This window comes from Quercus robur, chromosome 3 (assembly GCF_932294415.1).
Source record: "Quercus robur chromosome 3, dhQueRobu3.1, whole genome shotgun sequence".
NCBI lineage: Eukaryota > Viridiplantae > Streptophyta > Magnoliopsida > Fagales > Fagaceae > Quercus > Quercus robur.
Window position 1 is genome coordinate 9,617,682 of NC_065536.1, and position 19,220 is coordinate 9,636,901.

Sequence of the window (19,220 nt, forward strand, 5' to 3'; positions counted from 1 at the left end):
CAGATAATGATACGTTTGAATTTTATTATCAAGGTGGGTGTACGTTTGACTTTTATTATAACAGCAGATAATGATACTAATATATGGTTATTTTTAATGGTAACAACTAACAAATGTCTAAGAGAATTCTTTTACAAAATACTTTTAAGAATATTTTATTAAAAAAAAAAAAACTTATTTTTTATACTTTTTATAAAAATAGTATGAAAACATTCCAAAAATAATTAATTAATTTACTAACCAATGTCCTTACTCTCAGTCCGTGGCACAAGGAATCTTATTGGTTTATCTCAACCCCACCGAGTACAAGCACATTGATGCTCTATCTATAAGCATCGGTACGCAGCCACCTTCATCTCCATCCATAAACATTGACTCAACAAGCCAGTCTGTCCAAAAACTAAACCTTATGGATTGCAGGGTCTTACAACTTGTGATTCAGTCAGCGCATGGATTGAGATATGTCAATCATGTGACAAAAATGAAGCCTTACGCGCTTGTTTCCATTCGCGACAACCAAAATAACCTCCATTCCTCAGAGGAAAAAACACCGGAGGACACAGGAGGTGGTTCAAACCCCACATGGAACTCCCCAGTTACGTTCAAACTCGACATCACCAAGGCCAAGGAAAGCAGCCTCGAACTTGTTGTTAAGCTCATGTCACTCCGGAAGGATCACTTGTGTAGGGACAAAGAAATCGGTAAAGTCCGTGTGTTCATCACAAAATTGCTGGAAGGTTTTGGTGGTGAAGCTAAAGCTGATGCAGTAGTAGCTGAAAAACAGATGAGAGCCAGTGTTATGACCACAGATGAAAAGCCCGAAGGAACACTAGTCTTTTCTTACAAGTTTGAGAACGTGACTACTGTCCAGAAACCAGCAAGGCCGAACAATTTTGCAACTGCGCCGCAAAATGTGCAGCAGAACCCTGAACAACCTGCTGGATTGGTGGATCCGTTGATCTCCAACACGGTGGAAGGGATTGCGGGAACTGCGTTGAACAATACCGGATTGACAAGTGTGGTTGCCTCTAATGCTGCTGCAGCCCCGCCTCCGCCTGCTATACAAACCCATGTTGCTGCTGCTGTTGAGGATAATAATGATGACGATGAAGATGATGATGATGAAGAAGATTATGAAGATGAAGAATGAAGGATCTCTAGGTATGCATATAATAATAATGCAAGTCCACCTCAAATTAGCTATATGTACTGGTTTTTGCTGCATCTGTGTGAATCTTTATGTAGTCTTTCTTAGAATGTCAAGTTGAGACTGTGAATTATCTTAATGTTCTACTTCTACTATGTGTATCAGTACTGTTTCTATTTTGGGAATAATTTTAATTAGTAGTTGTTGTGCTCACTTGGTAGTATCATTCAGTTGATCAGTTGCACTAACAATCTCTAAACTATTCTTCTCATATAGTATACATTAGTTTTCATCTTGGCAGTGTTTGCTCTGTTTTTGAGTTTGTGTAATTTCGGACTTAATCAGATCTTTGGAATCATATTCCTTATATTTTTTGTGTGCATATAGGGTGGAGCAAGAAATTTTTCCGGGATAAGACCAAATGATATGCATATGTTTGACCCACTCTTTATTGTATGTACTAATAAATTTTCAAATATAAAGATAAATTTGTTAGTTTTGACATGTGTGTGGGATTTTTCATGTAAAATGAGTGGTACCATATATTGCACTATGAAAATTTATTTTGTAATCAAATATAGACTGTCAATTGGTTTAATGTTCATCAAAAAAAAAAAAAAAAAAGGTTTAATAAGTAAAAGGCAAAAAAAAAAAAAAAAAGTCATCAACCATAAAATAAATAAATAGAAAATGAAGTAAAATACTATAATAGAAAAAAAAAATTGAAAAAAAAAAAAAAAGAAGAGTAGAGAGATTGAAGAGAGTTAGGTCTTGTTTGGTTATCATTGAAGTGAATTCATTTTCTGAACTCATTTTTTGTTTCTTAAATCTTGTATTCATTTTCTCTACTCAACTCATTTTATATTTGGCATTATTTTTTAGTCTAGATTTTTCCTTTTTCCACTTTATATTTTTCAATAAAAAATTCAACACAATTGAGAGAGAGAGAGAGTGTGTGTTTTTCAGTGTTAATGGGATATAAAAATTTTGTTTTTTTACAAAAATGTCACTATATATATTTTTAAGAAAATAAAAATACTAAAAAATTGTATTCAATTTTTGTATTCAAATCTATTTTTTAATATAAAAAATAAAAATTAAATACAAATACAAAACTAAACAAACTTTAAAGTGATGTATCCCATAAAAAAACTGAAAATAAATACATAATATTAATATACCACTTTTTTCTCAAACCAAACTGGCCTTAGTGTGAGACGACTCTGAGAAGACTTGAATTTGCATTGACTCATAAGGTCTTTTGGCAGGTGGCTAGGAAGTAGAATATTGGAAAATATTGCAAATTATATCAGCGGTAGAGTTTTGTTATGATGATGTGTTGGGGCCGGGAGGAGAGATATTTGAACGAAACAAGGGCACATGGGGGCAGTCAGTTTCATTTTGGGGGACAGCTTTTACAAAAGTACTTTAGGGCCTATTTTTTTGGGCGAGCAATAATGTTTTTTTGGGACATTTCCGCCCCCTTCCCCTCCCACGTGGTTTGTATGGAAATTTACTGCATAGACTATTAATTGGGTTAATAAATAAAAGGAAAAAAAATCATCAACCATAAAATAAATTAACAAATAGAAAGTGGAGTAAAATATAAATGAAAAAGGAGAAGAAGAAAAGGACGAATTGAGAGATTGAAGAGCAAAAATGCTAGTATCTAAATAAAACTCACGACTGATTCATGTGATAAGTTATAAATGATAAAGTAAAAGTAGTGGATTTATAACTTAACTATTTACAATTTACCACATAAACAAATTGTAACAAAATTGTAAATTTTGTTATAATATATGTATCATTATTTTGTTGAATAGAGTTTAGTGTGAAACTTTGAAAAAGACTTGTTGCATGGAAAGACGAGGTCTTTTGGAAGGTGGCTAGCAAGTAGAATATTAGAAAAATGCAAACTGAAAAGATGAAGTGAAGGGAGCTAGCATATAGCACTAAACTTATAAAAATTGTAGGATGATTATGTTTTGGAGGAGGAAAGCAATGACACATGTGGGGCCAGTCAATAATGCTTTACAAAATATTCTTTAGGTCCTATCTTTTAACCAGCTATAATGTCTTTTTGAACATTTTTGGGGGCATAGTAAAACGTGGCTCAGCATAAAAGCATGCAACTTACTCAAGAATTGTTGGACACAATGCTTTGTTTGGAAATGCACTGCATATTTGTTTTGTTTGGTACTCTTTTTATCATTTTGCTATGAATTTTCGGCCCCTTGTACAATATGGCAATTCATGGTTGTTTTAGGGTTTGCTTAAACTACTAGTTCTGAATATACCTTATTTAAGTTTGTCTATTGAAATAAAATTTTTCCAATACTAATCTATTCAGCGTACCATTTCAAGGTTATTATTATTATTATTATTATATATTAAGATCTCAAAAAAAAAAAAAAAAAAAAAGATCTCAAATAAGGTGTACATATTATAATTAAAAATAATGAATTTACTAACGTATGCCCTTAAGGCATATATTAATAAATAATTTAGTAAATTTTTTTTCGAAAAAACCAAAAAATAATTAAATATCTTTACAATTTTTTGAATTTTTCATAAAAAATTCCTTAAAATAAATGGTTAAAGGCACGTATTAAGTAAACCTAAAATCAATTTTAATTTTTTGAGTTTCTTATAAATAAAATTAACATTTTGGGTAATTCCACCTAAGGAATCTTCCAAGGAGATTTACTAACAACTCCTTTTCCAATTTTCCAAACCCATCCACGTGAAAGCAATCAATTGATGACCTTTTGTCAGCTCATCCTCACCTAACAAGTGTAAAGCAACGTACAAAAAATAAATTTGAAATTTTCTTTTTGTACATGTTGAAGATAAATTTTTACTGGTCCTCATTAGCTTATTATTAACATTTTTTTTTTAACTTACCATCACTAACAACCTACTACATTAATAGGTGTCAAATTGTACCTGATTGCTCCATCTATTTTTTTTTTTTTTTTAAATTATACTTCCTTTACATTCCGGCCAAATCTTAAATTTCAAATGATACTGACTGCAACTGTTCAAAACACCCAGAATGATCCAAAATGGGTTGAAATTTCATCAGAGTTGGAACATGGGGGTTATCATTCTGATTTGCATAACAATACGAGAGTTTTGGTCTATTCCGTTAGGATTGAAATGGTTTTCAAAACTATTAAGAGTTGTTTCTTATAAGTTGTAATTTAGCCAAATTTAAATTATCTCATGGAAAATGTTTATTGTACACATAGTACACACTCTCTAAAAACAAAGGAAACTATCACGGTTTGGAAGTGTGTGTAATCGACCATACCCATCCCTCATATGGTAGCTGCATATTCCAAGGGAAGAGAGAGAGACATGATTCTCATTGTTCATAAGTGCATTGGCAAATGGCCATACCCACACATGTTGCGTCGTTCTTGGCAAGAATTACAGGCTATGAGATTATCTTGACATTAGTTGTGAAGGAAAAATCAAAGAAACCAGGTGTTATTTTTTATTCTTGGTACATAGAAGTGGAGCATAGTAAAGATCATACAATTCATCAAATGAAAGTATGATGCACTCATGGCCATGAGGTTTTCACCTATTGGCCTAACATTGATAATAAGATGTTTTGGTCAAAATGGGCATTTGTCTCTTTCACCCAAAAGAAGTAGCAAAATGGCCGTGCTTTAAAACTCGATTTTAAAAAAATCGAGTTTCAATGATGCTAACACCCCATTTTGCAACCCGCATTTAACCTAACATGGAGGGTAAAAGGGTAATTTTATATTGGAAATATGCATCTTGATTCTGGTCACTAGACCCTTAATCTCATTTCACCAAAATGATCTCGATGTTGTAACAATCAAATCAACTGGTCATAAAACCTAATCAGACTATCAGATTGAAAATTATTATCAAATCAAGTTTTAATGGCCGAGATGTACTATCACAAATTGAGTTCGACTATATGTGATTATGAACAATTGATTCCTATTGGTTATAATTATAATCAATTTGAGATTAATGATGTGTCATAATTTGATTGGTTAAGACTACATTTTATGGTAAGATTGCACACACCTAATTAATTAAATAGTTAAACATTAATTATTTAATGAGTAATTTGTGCAATTATCTTTTAATTAGGGTAAATTTGGAACTAATTAAGTCTGAAATGGGAGTGATTGGAGCCTATTAATGTTAATTGGAAACTAATTTGAGACCTCTGCTCACCATTTCCTTGATATCTCTCAGAATATTTTGAATCTGGGACTTCAATTTGAGCATAAGAATGAGACAATTTCGATCATAATTGAGTAAGATAGGATTGTTTGAAGTTAGCTTTACAAACTGTTACAATCATGGTTTTAAAAATCGATACGGACAAAGAACCGAAAAAGAGACTGATTATCGATTTTTTGATCCGACTGGGGTCGAACCAATGGTCGAACCGATAATGTCATAATTAATAATTAATAATTTTATAATTAAAAAATAATAAATAAATTATATAATAATTTTATAGTAACTAATAATATTTACTTTAAAATTTTTATATCATAAAAGTTTAATCAGAATCATTAAAAACAAACTTCTAATAAAAAAAAATAACTAAATAACTCCCCTGCTATTCCACCTACCTCCATTGGCATTAAATTTTTTATACTCTCCCCCCCCCCCCCAACCCACTTTGTTCTCCTTTTCCCGTGAATCAATACTTGATCATCCATTCAAAATTTGCTTGCATTAAATTCTCCACCTACCCCCACTTTCTTTTCCTTTTCCCATTCAATCAGTACTTGCTTCCACCATCCGAATCTATTTCTGCACTCTTCATTTTTCCTCCTCATTTTACACATCTTCCTCTACCTCTCTCTCTCTCACTCCACAGCTAGCATGTTCCCAAAATATCATTTCTTTTACAACAGATCAGTGTTGCTTCTTCCCTAAATTTCTTGTCTTTTACAAGAACTGAAGATGAGAAAAGATTAAGTGTTCTTCAGTTCTTGTCCTTTGAAGCTCGTTCATCTGCTCAAAATACCACAAGGCCGAGAGAAAAAGGAGGTTGAGGCAAAGGCGTGTGAGAGAAAAAGGCGACCACCAAATTTTAAAGCTGAATGGAGAAAACGAGAAAGAGTGAGAGAAAAAAAAAATCAGAGGAAATGGAAGCTGAGAGTGTGAGGGTTGTGAGGGAAAGAAAAAGAGAGGATATGAGTTTTTAGGGTTAGGTTCCCCCATAACAACGTAGTTTTAGGTTGGGAAAAATGTCAAAAATGGTGTAGTTTTCAGTCTCAACACAACTGGCCAATAACCAGTTCAAAGGTACTGGCTTCCGATTTCACAGTTAAACCGACCGATTTTTTACTATTCCCGATTTTTAGTCATTTTTCGGTTTTTAATCATAACCGGATTGGATTAGTGACCGATTCCCGTTGAACCGGTTGGACCGGCCAGTCCGGTCCAGTTTTTAAAACCATGGTTACAATAGCTGCAAGAAAACCAAATTTTGCTTACTCCTTACTCACACCAATCTTTACATTTAATGCACCGATTTCCCCAAAGGCTAAAATAAGATCTAGGTTCATGATTCTTTGTCGACCCTCATTAAATGATCTTCCATTCATATTTTCTCTACCACTACTATATAAACCCCACTCTCCTCCATTCCAAGACACAAAAAACCCCCCCTCTTCTCCTCTCTTAAGTTCTAGTGAAGTTGAGTGGTCTTATCATATCTTGGTCTTCCTGAGAGACTCACTCTCCATCTCCAAGCTCTTTTTTTCCTCCACCCTTAGAATCTCCATCAAGAGTCTTCTCCTCCACCATATGAATCTTGCATTAAGGTATAATTATTTTCCCTAATTAGTTTTTTATATTACCCTGATGAGAATTTAAGATTAAAGTATGATAGTAATTATTTAAATTCCCTTGAATATATATTTTAATGCTCTTAATTGTTCTTATATATTCTTCATATGTTCTTGGTTGTTCATCACATGTTCATGCATGACATTAGTTTTAATCTTAAATCCACATCAAAAGTATGAAAAACATGTTTGTTCAATAATTCTTTTAAATCCTTGAATCTAGGATATCACCATCCACACACATTCACTAAAATTTATTTTTCAATCCAAATAAATGCTTAATAAATGGAATTAGGGTTTATCACATGCACACACTTTAAATTCAACAGGCAAATTGATTAATAACATATTGGATGATTTGATATGAATATTGGCCACCATAATTTAGAAAACCAGTTTCACCGGGTAAGGTGGGTGTCTAACACCTTCCCACTTTATAACATAACCTCTGAATTTAGATTAAGGGTTAGTAGATCAAATGCTTATCCATATAATTTTCAATTTGTAAATTGTAATTAGAAAATAAAGCTATGTACTTTATCTTAGTACTTTATCTTAGATTGTATCTAGAACCAAATCCATGTAATTTTCTTATGATCAATGTAAATTTAATTGCAATAAAATGAGGATTTTTTCAATTTTGGTTTTCTTATTTATTCCAATAATTAAATAAGTGGCGACTTCATTGTAAAACTCTTAATTTAAAGGGGGAGATATAACTAGTCAAACCTCCATTTTGAGATGAAATAATACGATTCAACCCATTCACGTGAGTTTGGTCCAACACCCAAAAAAGGGCCAGGGGGCGCGGTCTCTCACAAATGAAAAACTCGATTTAATAAAAATCGAGTTACTTGCAAAATATTACATGGAACTTGAGTTCCATGTAATTTTTTTTTTTAAATTTTTTTTCTTATAACTCGATTTTCTAAAAATCAAATTTTTCATTAAAACTCGATTTTTAGAAAATCAAGTTTAAAATAGTGGCATGTGGCTAAATGGTTTTAGAACAGAAGCATTTTGTTACTTGTTTTGGGCGAAAGGAATGCCCATTTTGGCCAAGATGTTATAAATGTATTCTTTTTCTTTTGATATTGAACAGATCTAGAACTTATGTATATAGAAATTTCTTTATTATTTGGTGTGTGTGTGCATGTGTATATATATATATTTAGAGGGTTTCCGTAATGGCCAGATATCACAAGATATTAATTAACCAAGAGTGAAAGTAAATTAAATCATCTGTAAAAATTGATGTAATTGGATCATTGACTCATTAACTCATTGTTTTAGGTGGTATTTGTGGATCTTAGAAGGGAAGGTTTGGGAGAAGTGCGAATTTACCTTTTCTGATCTAGTTATAATTCGTTTAATTAAAATAATTTAGCATATTTTTGTCTTTTCTTTCAAATATTTTTATTTGATTATTTAGCAACAATGATTAATAATTTAACTTGATTTTAAAATTTTTATATTCTTCTCAAATCTAAATAAAACATGTGTAAATTTTTTAAAAGAACACGATTTGAATAGAATATTGTCTAAAATATGATTTTGGATATAGACTGAAGTAAGACTATATAACTTTAGAAGAATTAATTTATAGACTGTGATAGGACCAATAAATGCCATTGTCCAGACGAACCCATCAAACACCATCATCCACACAGACCCAGCATGGACGATGAAAAAAAAGCCATAAAGAGGGCATTCAATATCTCGAATGGTTACAAATCAGCAAGAATACCGTTGGGATACTCATCAAAGTCCACATTGAATGAGCCCAAAGACGTTACAAAAGAGGCACTTATGCCACCATAAATGGAATACAACGGCTAGAAAAAAAGATATATATATATATATATATGTATGTATATATAGGCATATCAGAACTAAACAAGATACATGCACACAAAATATTGATACTTTTACTCTCATTTTAGCTCTCACAACCAAGTACTCTTTGCCAATTCCGTTCATTGACTTTATCATTGAAGATTCTGTGGCCGACACCACACTGGTAACCACTTAGAGAGGACTTTGTTCTTAACCTTGCACGTATGAAGACAAGCCAGTGCTGACCTATCTAGATGAATCTAATCAATTGACGATCTCGGCATCATCAGACTGATTATATCTTTGACCCAAACAATGGGAGTTATACATTAACATAATAATTAAAAACTAGTTTCTTTTGTGGTGTGTCATGGCCTACACATAATTTTGAGTCTAATTACAAGGATCTAGCTTGATCACAATCATAAAATAATAAAATTTGTTAAGAATATGAAATCTAATAGTATAGTTATTGTTTCAACTCCAACGAAATTCTTTGAAGTTTTTGAACTCATTGCAAATTACCATTTTGATTGCTCTAGAACACTTTGCAAATTATAAAGTCATTTTTAGTATTTGCATTTCATTTGTCCAACGTTCCATTTGAACTGAAAAACATTTATAAGCTTATTAAGTTCTATTCTAATATAACCATGTGAGCTCATTTATTTTACTTGTAAATGTTCTTTATCTAGTTAGGTTATTTATTGAGTTGTCAAACTCAACCCCCCCGCCCCCCTCTTTCTCCTCTTTGTCTCCCTTTCAAATTCAAAAAAGGATTAACAAGTGTTGTGGCAGGGGTGTGCGCATGAGAGTTGTTTAGGAATATTTTGAAGTGAGATATATTGGGCGTATTTAGTCTTTTATGCACTTGGAATTTGGACTTTATTTTGATTAATGCTATGGAGACTTTGACAATTAAATTATCGGTTATTGGATTTAATTTTACCTACCGATTGTTTGAGGATTCTTTTACTCTTTTATGTAGACCTTGCAAGCTTGTTAGGTGAAAAGTTTACAAGTGTGTAGGTTGGGGGCATGACAATAAAATAGAATTAGAGTAAACTTAATAATGCTATGTGACTCAGGGGCACTACAACACAATGTTGGCCCTGATGAGGAAGATAAGAATTTAAGTAGGATAGATTGTGATACCTCAAATTGTGTAGATTTGATTGGATTGGATTGCTTAAGTGTGTGTTGTACGGGCATGTGCTGAATCCTACATTGAGTGTTTATTAGGTGAATTTTGAGTTTGTAAGTGATTACGATGAGCCTCAATTGTAGCCTGACTAAGCCTTTTGGATTATAAGTGCAAATGTGGCAAGGGCTATACTTGAGTCATTACAAAACAGTTCTAAATCCCTCTCCTTTGAGTGTTACTTTTTGTGAGATCTGTTTAGAGTTTTACTTTGAGAGTTTTTCCTTTAATCTAAACCATTGACTCCTTGAAACCACAAAGAGTTGGTGTTATTTTTGCCCAAAGTTTCGGATTGTGGATGGGATTCTTTGGTAAAGGAGATTTGTGTAGAAGGATTCGAGAGGTTCTTGAACCATTGCAGTAGGAAAGCAAGTGAGACGTTTACAAGGATTACAATTTATAATAGAGATTTTAGTTTGAAAGGTTTTGTAAGTAGATTTTTGTAACTCTTATTTCTAATGATTTTTTATATGGTTGGATCTATCATAGTGGTTTTTCCTTTGTATAATTTCTTCATTGGTTTTCTACTTTACTACTTTTTATTCCTTTCATTATTATTGTATTTGAGTTGGTGATGGATAATTGAGGTTTAAATATTATCCATACTATCTGTTTAGAATAATTCATAACTTTGATAAATTTATCGGATGCATGACTAAACAGAATCTTTGAATTTGTATCATGACTTTTTTAGTGTATGCAATATGTAAGAAACTAAATGAGATTTTTGACATTATATGATCCTCAATGGTCCAATGACATAGAGTTTGTTTCATTTTTTCATTTTATATTTTTGATAAGGAGTTTGTTTCAATTTTAAGTTTCCGCAAAGGTATGTCCATTGCCCATGTATAATCTTCTTCTTCTTTTTGGGTTAAGTGAGGGATAACGTATGCCCTAATGCCATATAAAGGCCATGAAGTCCAGTTTAGTCCCTCTATTAATGTCAACCAATCAACAAATAGCCATGAAACGTGTGTAGGAAAGAGACTCAATCGCTTACCTCCCACTTGATGCCTATCTCTTCCATTTTCTCGGATGATCACAATGAGAAAGTGATGGAAGATATATTCATCCATTTCTCTGTTTTTTATTTGAGTAATACTCGACAATTACAAAATATATTGTGAAAATATGTCAGTAATTTAAAACATATGGTTTTAAACATTTATTATGGCTTACTTAAAAATGAAAAAATAAATTAAATTCTTCCGTCGCACACCCTCCTCCATAAATCTCAACCATGCCATCTACAAAGATTTAATTATTAAAGTATTCTTAAACAAGTTTGTCATCTACAAAGATATTAATTATCCAAAGTTTTCTTGAATGACCACCGCACATCTTTGATGTGGTAGTTACTTCATAAGTATAAATCCTTATGAGGTGTAGGGAGTAAGGATCGGGATTTACGTTTCCAGGAAAGAGTTTCGCAAACATATACACATAGGCTAAAGTAGAATTTTTATCTTTTTATAAAAAAAATATAAATAAATAAATAAAAGTCTTCTTGAACGTTATCTGTTTTTGCTTGGGCTTCTATATAAGTAGATTAATGTTACATAAGCCACCTTATATTGCCAAGCCTAACATAATAGAATCCACATTCACTCACATCCATACTCGTCTCTCCAAAGTCCACTACCGAATATGAGTTACAGGCCTTTAGAGCTTGTAATTCAGTCCGCTCACGGATGGAGGTACGTAAATCATGTCAAAAAAATGAAACCTTATGCCGTCGTTTTCATTCGCGACCAAAACAATATCCTCCATTCCTCCGAGAGAAAAACATCGGTTGACTCAAAAGGTGGTTCAAACCCTACATGGAACTTCAACGTTAAGTTCACCATCAACCTTGCCGTAGCTAAGGAGAACTGTCTTGATCTGGTTGTCAAGCTCAAGTCGCGTCGGAAAACTCACGGTTTAAGGGACAAAGATATCGGTGAAGTTGGTGTGCTCATTTCGGAACTGCTGGAAGGCTTTGGTGATGATCAATTGATCATGATGCTGCAGAAAATGAAAAACATATGAGTAAAAGCATTGTGACCTCAGATGGTGAGGCACAAGGCGCACTAGCTTTTTCTTAGAAGTTCGGGAGGACTGTGGAGCACTCACCTACTGATCCGAATGTGAAGCAGAGGCCTAATATAGTTGAATTTACTTGCTGTTACTGAAAAATAATATTTCTTGAAGTTTATTGGTTAATGCAACCACATAATTAAACTCAAATAGGAAACTCATAGTACTTGATTAATTGTTCTTAAATTTTGTCATTCATGATTAAGTTACAACAAATCAATCACATCTCCATTGGTCAACTTCTTTTATTGAAGTAGCTAAAGTTTTATTTTTGAATCACCACAAATTTGAAATTACTTTTTTTTTTTATGTAATCTAAAAAGTCCAATGATCATGGCAGGAAATTTATTCCCTCGGCTTCAAAATAAATTATTGATAAACCCCCACAACCCATGGCAATATTAGGGCCGGCTCAATAGTGTTCAATCATTTATAAAATTTTAGGTCTTTTATAAAGGGAGATAAGGCCTTTTTTACCTAGGCAATTTTTTTTTTTTTTTGATTGTGGGGCCTTAGGGCGGCCCTGAGCAATAGAAAAACCAACTCGAACCCATTCCAACAAAAAATTCCTCCAATCAATAGTAATCGAAAGGCTAGAAATCATCCCAATGCCTCTAAAGTCAACATAAGATGCAAAGACATCCAATCAAAAGGAAAAATCATTCCACTATGACAAAGTAAGTCAGAGTTCGAAGAGAAAGTTTACTCATTATTTTTTTTAATGAATGAGCAATTTTAAGAGTAATGTTACAAACAAAACACTTTTACAACAAAATCTAGGTGGAATATTGTTAAAGATATATAAAAAAGTGCTATGAACCTAGTGGTTCCTAATGACAATGGATAGGAATTGTAGGGCAATGGATAGAGATTGCAAAGAAATTGACTTAATTCGAGGTAGTTTTCTTACATTGAAAAATATTGAGAGAGAGAGAGAAAAGCAATCAATTGGTTTATTCTTCAATGATATCTAATATTGAATTACGATCATTTATTTATAAAATAAACTAGCTCTAATCTCATTGGCCCACATGACTTAAGATAATTGGCTAATTAATTTAACATGTGCTCTATGAATTAAGCCATGTGTTAAATGAGTTACATGTGTTGAAATCCTAACTAATTCATCCTTACTTTAACTAACTAACTAACTAACTAACTAAATGAATTACAACAACTATTAGGTGATTACTATTAGGAACCCATGGGCAGAATTCACCATTGAAAATCGGCTTGCAAGGGGAGGTATCAAAGAACTTATATACACATGTTTAAGCTTAAACTTAAGTAATGTGGGACACTAGGATCATAACATATCACTACACTTTGCAGCCAACGTCCACGACGGCTCACTCTATCGACATTGACCCGATGGTAGCCCTTTCTCTTTTGGCAACTCCACTCACTTATAAGTTATTTTAATCTAACCTCTAAGTCGCCCTCTCCGGGATCTAACCAACTTAGGGTAGTGGTTGGCTCTGATACCAAATGTTGGGAACTCATGGGTAGAACTCACCCTTGAAAATTGGTTTGCAATGGGAGGGTGCCTAAGATCTTATATACACATGTTTAAATTTAAACTTAAGCAATATGGAACACTAGGATCATAACAATTACAAGGCATATGACATAATTTGGGGTTCCTATCATTTCCCTCCCCTTCAAAACACCTTGTCCACAAGGTATTGTTGTGGTTGTCATCTTCATCAAAGGAATTCTTTCAATGAACCAATATCATATTCATGCACTTCTCTTTGACAAGTGGTCTCATGTATATGGTAGTTCCTTCTCCTTAAATCTTCAACCTTTGCTCAAATTCTTGAGCCTTCAATCTCTTCAAGCTCTCATTGGTTCTTTGGACCTTGGAATGTTCTTGGATTCTTAAGGCCTCATTCAATTCTAAAACCATTAGAATTTTTGGCGCTTGCATCTTTGATTCTTGGTCACCATCACCTTCTTTGTTGGTTCTTTAGACTAAACTTTAAGGGTAGTGTGTACATGAATATCATTATCCACTTTGACATAAAATTTAACATCTCAACTTGCAACAACAGCAGTAGATTCTTGAAACTTGATTTGTTCTTCAAGTTTTATTGAATCAAGAAATTGTAACTCTTCTTCCGTCATGTTCTCGACATCCTCCTTTAGTTCTGAGAGTTCTTTTTTCATAGCCTTGTGAGATTCGCAAAAGGCCTTGAAATTCTCATAAACTTTGTTGAACATTCACAGCAATTCTAGAAAATCTGATCATAGGTCATCATCACATGTGTCAAGATCATCCACTCTGATACCAAATGTTACGAACCTAGTGGTTCTTAATGGGGATGGATAGGAATTGTAGGGGGGGTGGATATGAATTGTAAAGAAATTGACTTAATTTGAGGTAGTCACCCTCCATATATGGAGAGAGAGAGAGAGAGAGAGATGAAATGCATTAAGCAATCAATTGGTTTATTCTTCAACGATATCTAATATTGAATTATAATCATGTATTTATATGAAACTAGCTCTAATCTCATTGTCTGATATGACTTAAAATAATTGACTAATTAATTCAACATGTGCTCTATGAATTAAACCATGTGTTAAATGAGGACTCTCCTTTTATTTCTTTCTTTCTTTGGCACAATATGTTGACTTGAATTTGCTGGTCTAGATTTAACCTCAAGCTTTTTGTAAAGGCTTCATGCATGATTTTCTTCTATGATGACATACGTGAATTTTTTTATCTTCTTCTTGATTCACGTTCGTGCATGATTAGCCTCAAAGATGGAAACATATAATTTATCATCATGTTCTCAGTGAGTATGGTATGAACTGACCTGCATCTTAGCCATATATTAGGTATACCACATGAGATACACGAACAGAGACAGAGAATTAATCTTGACTCTCAACCAACTCTTCTTTTTGTATGGGTTGTTGTACACCACATGAACTGACTTATATTGGCACAACCTTGATTTTTTTTTTTTTTTTTTTTTTTGTGCAAGAGTGACTCATCCTTCATCAAACCTAGCTTGCAATACTCAGCCTTTCAATTCTTATTGTCTTTGAAGATATTGCACCAAGCTTTACAAGATTTCAACTTCGCAACTGTGTCAAATTTCGCATGACCTCAATTATGGAACCCCTTTAAGAGATACATTCTTGTACTCAGTTTTTTTTATGCACAATATTTTCTTTCTACACATTAGTGATTTTCTTTTATGTGGGATTTGGTTTATCCATCTCTCTCAAGTGTGTAATTTTTTTGCTTTTGAAAATACTCACTTGAGATATGTGATTTAGTTTATCCATCTCTTTCAAGAGTGTAATTCTTTTTTCTTTTTCTTTTTTAAATACTCACTTGAGATGCAGGATATGGTTTATCCATCTCTCTCAAGGGTGTATATTTCCTTTTTGTTTTGAAAAAAAAATTGAGAAATTAGTTTTACTAAGACATTCAATCACATGTCAAAAAAAATTGAGCAATTAGTTTTACTAAGAAGTTCAATCACATGTCAAAAAATTTGAGCAATTAGTTTCACTGAGAAGTTCATTCACATTAAAGGAGTACTACCAGTTGATTCGTCTTGCAATTATCTCTCATCCCAAGTAAAGGTATGATTTCGTACTCACAATATTTGTATGATGTGAAGCAAGTAAAAAAGTCACACCTGCAGCAAGATTTTGATCAATAGGAACAGCTTGTGACCATTGTGATAGATTAGGGGGATATATGTCACAATCCCACTTTGGTGAAAATGGGAGGTTGAGTGATCAAGGTTGTGGGCTTCGCTTATTTGTTACCTTTCTCTAGATGGATAAATAAAGCCGGTTCATCACCAATATGTGAATCTTCAAAGAAGAAGGTTTGGATAGGCTAAAAAAAAAAAAAAAAAAAAAACAAACAACAACAACAACAAATTCAGCATCCATAAGTATTTTTAAAATGAAAAACAAAAAGAAAAATTTACATACTTGAGAGAGATGGGTAAACCAAATCCCGCATCTCAAGCAAGTATTTTCAAAAGAGAAAAAAAAAAAATTACTCACTTGTGATTTGGGATTTGGTATATTCAAATCTCTCAAATGTGTAATTTATTTTTCTCTTTTGAAAATACTCACTTGAGATGTTAGATTTGGTTTATCCATTTCCCTCAAGTGTGTAAATTTTTCTTTCTTTGTTTTCTTTTTAAAAATACTTGTGGATGCTAACTTTGCTTCTTCTTTTTGAGCCTATCCAAAAATTCTTCCGAAGATTCACGTATTGGAGATGAACCCGCTTTATTTATCCATCCCGAGAAGGTAACAAATAAGTGAAGCCCACAACCTTGATCAATCGTCCTCCCATTTTCACCAAAGTTGGATTGTGACATATATCCCCCAAATCTGTCACAATGGTCACAAGCTGCTCCTGTTGATCAAAATCTTGCTGCAAGTGCGACTTTTTTACTTGCTTCACATAATTCAAATATTGTAAGTAAGAAATCATACCCTTCTTTAGGATGAGAGATAATTGCAAGACGAACCAACTGGGAGTACTCCTTCAATGTGAATGAACTTTTTAGTGAAACTAATTGTTCAATTTTTTTGACATGTGATTAAACTTCTTAGTAAAACTAATTTATCAAAAAAACAATTTCAAAAACAAAAAGGAAAATATACACCCTTGAAAGAGATGGATAAACCAAATCCCGCATCTCAAGTGAGTATTTTTTATTAAAAAAAAAAAATTACACCCTTGAGAGAGAATGATAAACCAAATCCGGAATCTCAAGTGAGTATTTTCAAAAGCAAAAAAATTACACACTTAATAGAGATGGATAAATCAAATTCCACATCTCAAATAAGCATGTTAAAAGAAAAATCACCAACATACAGAAAGAAAATATTGTGCATAAAAAAAAAAAAACTGAGTACAAGAATGTACCTCAAAAAGGGTTCCATAATTGAGGTCAAAATTAACTCAATGTCTCTGCTCGTGTATCTCGTGTGGTATACCTAATATATGGCTAAGATGCAGTTCAGTTCATACCATACTCACTAAGAACATAATGATAAATAATATGTTTGCATCTTTGAGGCTAATCATGCATGAACATGAATCAAGAAGAAGATAAGAAATTCGCATATGTCATCATAGAAGAAAAGCATGCATGAAGCCTTTACAAGAAGCTTGAGATTAAATCTGGATCAGCAAATTCAAGTCAGCATATTGCGCCAAAGAAAGGAAGAAACAAAAGAAGAGACCTCGTACCTCTATTTGACTTGTAAAAAAATAGTGGGGATTTGCTCACTGAAGGCTTGTTTTGATAGTGGTCACTTTGTTATTAGACATTGCACTTCTAAGTCGAGTAGGTCTCAAAATTGGAGATAAGTCGAAGACAAAGGGTTGGACTAGCTTGGAGAGGGCTGATATTTCAGCCGTGTTGCTCCTATCTACAAATGTTTGAGTTTAAATTGGACTTCTCCAAAAGATAAGAGTTTCGGTCCTTATATAGTTGGGACGTTGACCGTTGATATCAGGCAGTCTGTGGATATTTGTTTAATTCCTACTAGAAGTCATTAACCAAGACTACTTCGACTAGGAAACAAATTTTCCTTCTTGAAGTTATCTTCGCAAGACAATTTGATTAGGAGCAAAACTCTTCCCAATTCACATAGTGGTGAACTCATGCACATATTGAAGCTCTTGGAGTGATGGGTTCTCAAGCATAGTTTTCAGAACCGGACCGGACCGGACCGGGAGGTCAGACCATGAAAACCGGGAACCGGGATGAAAACCGGTTTTTTAAGCATAAAGAACCGGATTTTTTGTTAATTCCATGAACCGCTAAAACCGGAGTTGGACCGTACGAACCGGTGAGAACCGTGCGGTCCAACCCCTTAGCAATTTTTTTTTTTACAATTTTATTCTACTTAATTAAATTATCCATTTCTTACAAAGAATAAAAAAAAAATTATAATTAAAATCCTTCAAAGATATTCAACTTTACTTCAAAAATTAATCATAAATTTTAATGTTTTCATGGTTATTATTTTATTTTATTAACTTTCTTATTTAATTATTAAATATATGCTTGAAAATCATTAAATTTCTCTTACATATATAGATATATTGTCAATTTTGCTAATTTTATAAATTTAATATCTATATTTAGGCTTTAATTAATTATGATGTCATCACGGTTCGACCCCGGGTCGACCTCAAAAACCTTGAACCTCTCCCTTTAACGGTTCAATGAACGGTCCGGGTCTAAAAACCTTGTTCTCAAGTAAGTTTTCTGCTCACAAATTTCCTAGTAAATATATATATATATATATATAACTGTATATCAAAATTTAGTGACATTCTATATTTATATGTCATTAAATTAAATAAATCAAGTGACGACATGTGTCATTCAAGATGATAATTATCTTAAGAGTAATGCTACAAATACAAACTATTTTATAACATTTTTACAAACTGCTGATGTGACTTTAGCATTTTTCAAATAGTTATTATAAGTAAAAATATGATGTTAGTAATAGGCCCATATTAGAACTAATGAAAATTTGCCACATCAGCAGTTTGTAAAAATATTGTAAAATAATTTATGTCTATAGCATTACTATTATCTTAATTAAATAGAGATAAATATCCTAATTACATTGGAATGATAATGGTTAATGATTATTTCTATTAAAACAAATAAAAATAAAGATAATTATCTACGAGTAATAAGTCTCTAATAAGCTTAAAGCCAGAGATTCATTGTGAAAATCATTTAATCCATCTTCCAACTAATCCATCTTCCAACTAAAGTAAAGAAGAGTTCGTATTCGAGTTAAGATTACAAATAAGATAGAATCATATGATTAATCTTTTGCAAAATGATCAAAAATAAAGACTTGTACTCATTTGAGGACAAGCTACCACATATAGAGGTCGTGAAATCAAATTTAGCCCCACCGATCAAGAAAAAAGGTTCCCACCATTAATGCGAACCAAAAAACAAATACCCATTAAATGTGTGAGAAAGAGAGTTGTAATAAATATATAACAAATATCGACCAATTGATAGGAACATTTGTCCATTTCTCTAGAGTATTATTAAAGTTATAATAT

At 32.7% G+C, this 19,220-nt stretch overlaps 1 protein-coding gene across 1 annotated transcript in view; it reads left to right on the forward strand.

Annotated features, from left to right (window-relative positions):
* Positions 1-278: 278 nt before the first annotated feature.
* Positions 279-19,220, forward strand: part of LOC126716965 (uncharacterized) — a 28,883-nt gene continuing 9,941 nt past the window's right edge. Inside the window, exon 1 of the mRNA XM_050418040.1 lies at positions 279-637. Within this exon, the coding sequence (XP_050273997.1) occupies positions 410-637 (228 nt within the window). The 5' untranslated portion in view covers positions 279-409. The remainder of the gene's footprint in view (positions 638-19,220) is intronic.